At 37.4% G+C, this 4249-nt stretch overlaps 1 protein-coding gene across 7 annotated transcripts; it reads left to right on the forward strand.

The window, feature by feature from the left end:
* Positions 1 to 411: 411 nt before the first annotated feature.
* Positions 412 to 2833, forward strand: LOC149172100 (large ribosomal subunit protein eL24-like). 7 transcript variants are annotated; one of them, XM_089424207.1, is made up of 7 exons: positions 413 to 602; positions 644 to 692; positions 799 to 902; positions 1262 to 1337; positions 1949 to 2050; positions 2134 to 2282; positions 2454 to 2833. In XM_089424207.1, the coding sequence occupies exons 3-7, from the start codon at positions 892 to 894 to the stop codon at positions 2608 to 2610; spliced, it is 495 nt and encodes a 164-aa protein (XP_089280333.1). In that variant the 5' UTR covers positions 413 to 602; positions 644 to 692; positions 799 to 891; the 3' UTR covers positions 2611 to 2833. The 7 variants fall into 7 exon arrangements, with proteins under 7 accessions (XP_089280338.1, XP_089280333.1, XP_089280332.1 ...); XM_089424212.1 differs by having other exon boundaries at positions 412 to 670; XM_089424206.1 differs by having other exon boundaries at positions 413 to 692.
* Positions 2834 to 4249: the final 1416 nt, after the last annotated feature.

Here is a 4249-nt window from a genome sequence, read left to right on the forward strand (position 1 = left end):
TGAAAGGCTAAAGAAACTCAAAGGGTTATAAATGAACATGAATACAAAGCTCAAGGGTTCCATTTTTTTGGAAAAATAGACTTTTTGTACTACTATGAGATATTCCACTTTCTTTTACCCGCTCCTAGATTTTCTCCACTAAAATGTTGATTTACTTCATGCATTATATCTTTTTATAGGAGACCATTTGATTCTACTATTTTGTATAGACATCATTGTACTCAACAATCCCTTTTAACCTACTTTGTAATCATTAATTAAACATAAATATAATTATCTTATCTTATCTTTTATATAATTATTTTTTATGTTACCTTCATATATCTCATTTAATTAATTTTTAAACCTTTAAAATACCATTATTAATTACTAAATTCTACAGGTAAGTACTCACGTTTACAACTACTTTTGGATGCACTTCGGATCACCAAAGTTCCCTACGGCCATGAAAATTTAGAGAACCCCTCCTTCCAGCGTCCTAATGTGACCCTGGCCAAAGTGGGAACACTACACATTACGGTCAGTCCTTGTTCATGGATTAGCTGCCAAAATTTCGGGCCTCGTGGAAACCCTAGATTTACTTTCTCATCTCCGCTCAGCAGGTTTTCTCGTCTCCCTCATAAGGTTTAGTTCTTATTTGTAGACTTACTTTCTCATCTCCGCTCAGCAGGTTTTCTCGTCTCCCTCATAAGGTTTAGTTCTTATTTGTAGACTTACTTTCTCATCTCCGCTCAGCAGGTTTTCTCGTCTACCTCATAAGGTTTAGTTCTTATTTGACGAGGGCTTTCCATTTTCCAGGGCACAGGAGCCGACGAGCGTTTTGCATTTTCCAGGGCGCAGGGGCCGACGAGGGTTTTGCATTTTTGACGGCACAGAAGTCGAGTAGACGCGATGGTTTTGAAGTAAGTGGATGCCATTATTTTCCGTCCATCCTTTTGAGGAGCTGGCTTTGACACTCCTGCATTGCCATTATTTCTTGATATACTCTTCGAATCCTATCAACCAATTTTTGTCATCTGTGGAAATTAATAGGAAGCTTTTCTTTATTTCAGTCTTTAAATTATCTTTATACACATGATGTTGGGCGTTTGCACTTTCAGTGGAGATTTATTGGTTGTGTAGTGCTACAGAGTTGTCCCCTTTTCCAATGGACCACGGGATAAAATTTATCTGATTTTCTTCACAATTTTTAACTATTGTTTCATGGATAACCTGTTCATCTCATACTTTTCTTTCTTCCGTCTTTCTCCAATATCTGCAGGACAGAAATTTGCCGCTTCAGTGGTGCAAAGATCTACCCTGGCAGGGGTATCAGGTTCATTCGATCGGATTCCCAGGTTGGTAGATATTTTTGAAATTCTTGTACTCCATAGAGTTGTTTTTAGTGTGATTATTTTGACTTTCCCGTCCTGGAATTTTCCTGAAAAATTGAGGTAAAATCTTGATTAGTGTTATTTAAACTGGTTTTTTGACTTTATATATGGATTCAGTACACTGAAGCACTTTGGTTATGCATGTATTACTCATCAAACTTAAACTTGTGATTTCAAAATATTCCTGAGAGATTTTAGAGAAATTAGACTAGAAAAGCCACTGGAAAAACTTCCAAAAAATCGCAGTAAAAAAACACGTTTTATTATGAGTAAATCATCCAAGAAAATATTGCATGCTTACATTAAGTGGATTGATCATATTTTGCAAACTCTGCATGGTGGATTATGGTCAGCAAACTCTATTAGTTCGAACATTGTTTTATGCATACAATATTGTAGGTCAACTATCTAGAGAATGCCATAATTGAGTTCCACAAACTGGTGATGTGTATTATCTATGTTAAACCATTATGGTTCTTTGTGTACAGAAGACTGTCTTCCTATGCTTTATTCTCAAATCTGGCGAAACATGTAATAGTTTCAATGCTCAATTATTTTTCCTTGGAAATTTGCAGGTATTCTTGTTTGCCAATTCCAAATGTAAGAGGTATTTCCATAATCGTCTGAAGCCATCCAAGCTTACCTGGACTGCAATGTACCGCAAACAACACAAGAAGGTGAACTGGTCAATTTTATGGCAGCATGTTGCAAATTATGTGTAGTGGATTATTCACTCACCCCTTATTATGCCCATCACCAGGACATTCATGCTGAGCAAGTGAAGAAGAGGAGACGCACAACAAACAAGCCTTATTCTAGGTCTATTGTTGGTGCTTCTTTGGAAGTTATCCAGAAAAAGAGAACTGAGAAGACCGAAGTTAGAGCTGCTGCTCGTGAAGCTGCTCTAAAGTATGACAAAAACATTGTTTCCTGTGACAATAGCTGCCTTCTGCTTGAAATTGCATTGCTGAACATTGAACAATATCTGAATTTTATTGTGTTTATCAACATCTGAATGCTTGTGTTTTCTTACTTGGTAAGCTCCAATTCCTGATATAGTTTTTCACTATTAAATACCAGGGAAATCAAAGAAAGGATAAAGAAGACTAAAGATGAGAAGAAAGCGAAAAAGGCTGAGACTGTTGCAAAGGGACAGAAAGCACAAACAAAGGGTAACATACCAAAGGGTAACATGCCCAAAGGTCAAAAACTTGCGGGTGCAGGTGGAAAACGATGAAGAGGCAGATCTGGTTTCTAGTTTTAGTATACCTCGGATGGAAGTTGTTATGGCCACAAGGGTTTTGACATTTGTTATAGGATTGATGTTTTTAATGATGTTGAAGAATTGCTTCGAGAACCCTTTTTTTAAGGTTTTCTCTGAGAATCCTTTACTTTGTAAAATGCTATTTTTGACTGAAAGTTTTATATTAAATTTGAATTTTTGATGCGCTATTATATAAGTCTCGTTGATTTCTGTGTTTTTGTTCTCTGTTTATTCATATAGTAAGTGAAATTTCAACTCTTAAAATGTGGTTTGCTTTTCCTTTTAAATTAATATGCCTTTAATGATGCACCTCTAGAGCAAGGATGACTTCTGAATTTAGCACTATTGAAATGGTATTCTATGTGTCCTATTATAATGCTGTTCTGAGATCCTGGTTATCTTACCTTTCCAACTGAGATGCAGTTATTAAACGTTGCTTTTAAAATGGAGAGCAGCTACTATCTACATTTTATTGTTTCTAGATGTAATTTGAGGAAGAATATTTACCTCAAAGTTTGCAAATGTTTCCCATGGAGCTGATCAGACAGATGTATTCTGTGTTAAAGCTTGGTTGTCAGTTTGGCAAATGGCACTTGCAGTCCCGATATAGACTTAGAACAAATGGTGTTTGTCAAATTTTTGAATCCCGATCGCTATGGCCCTTGTGCTTTCTCAGCTTCTCCTTGTCCAGTGTTAGAAATTTGCAACTCCATGAATGAGCACAATTACTCCCTGGTAGTAACATTCAGGTTTCTGCCTTTTCCACTCTCAATTTCATGGCTACGAGTATGCTGGCAGGTATCCTGTTAGTGTCGGTAAAATAGTTGTTTCTATGGGTAGAAGCTTATCTAATATGTGATCAGGACAATGAAAACTTCTCACGAAACTTGCAGATGTGGCATCTGTTCACTGGTGAGGTTGTCTGTTAAGCTGCCTCCAGGGTTAGTGGGATAGATACCCTCAGGCATGCCATCCTAGTCAAAGGTTGTCTGGTCTTTGTTGTGAAGGGCCCGCAGGGTATGCCTTTGCAAGACTTGATACTTGTGGTGAGACAAGTGAGAAAATCCATTATTCCCTGATAGCAATATTCGGGTTTTCTTATTCCTATTGTACACTCTCAGGGTATATATATTTTGTAGGGCATTTCCGTTTACTTGGAATGCATTTGGACTTAGTCATCCAAGGTCTGGACTTTTTGGCCAGTGGCTCTAGTAAAGGGCCAGTTCAAGATTGGTGATTTCTGATTCTATTCTGGATATACCTTGGACTTTGTCCCATGGACCTAGTAAGGGTTAGTTTAACATCGGTGATATCTGATTCTATTCTGGATATCTTTGAACTCATTCATCAGAGGACTGCCCTTGAAACCAAGTAAAGGGAAATTTAGTGGTGATTTCTCATTTTTCTCAATTGATTGAAAAAATATTCTTTTAATGGTTGTTAGCTTTTTCAGCTATGTGACTGCAGTGCAGAATTTTTAAGGACTGGCACAAACCCTTGGAAGTTACAAGTGTCCCACGCAGCAGACTCTGAGGGAACCAAATAAACAGATATCCTGGAGGGCATGGAATACAAGAGTTTCTGTCTGAGACTATTTTGTAAGGTTCATCAC

This window comes from Pinus tabuliformis, chromosome 4_2 (genome assembly GCF_031772625.1).
Source record: "Pinus tabuliformis cultivar Carrire ecotype Pingquan chromosome 4_2, CPIR1, whole genome shotgun sequence".
Lineage (NCBI taxonomy): Eukaryota > Viridiplantae > Streptophyta > Pinopsida > Pinales > Pinaceae > Pinus > Pinus tabuliformis.

Bases quoted from the DNA above. Each gene is read 5' to 3' on its own strand.
- LOC149172100 (XM_089424212.1), top strand. The intron at 2,051-2,133 runs GTGAACTGGTCA...GCCCATCACCAG, and splicing joins ACCGCAAACAACACAAGAAG to GACATTCATGCTGAGCAAGT. The intron at 2,283-2,453 runs GTATGACAAAAA...ATTAAATACCAG, and splicing joins GCTCGTGAAGCTGCTCTAAA to GGAAATCAAAGAAAGGATAA.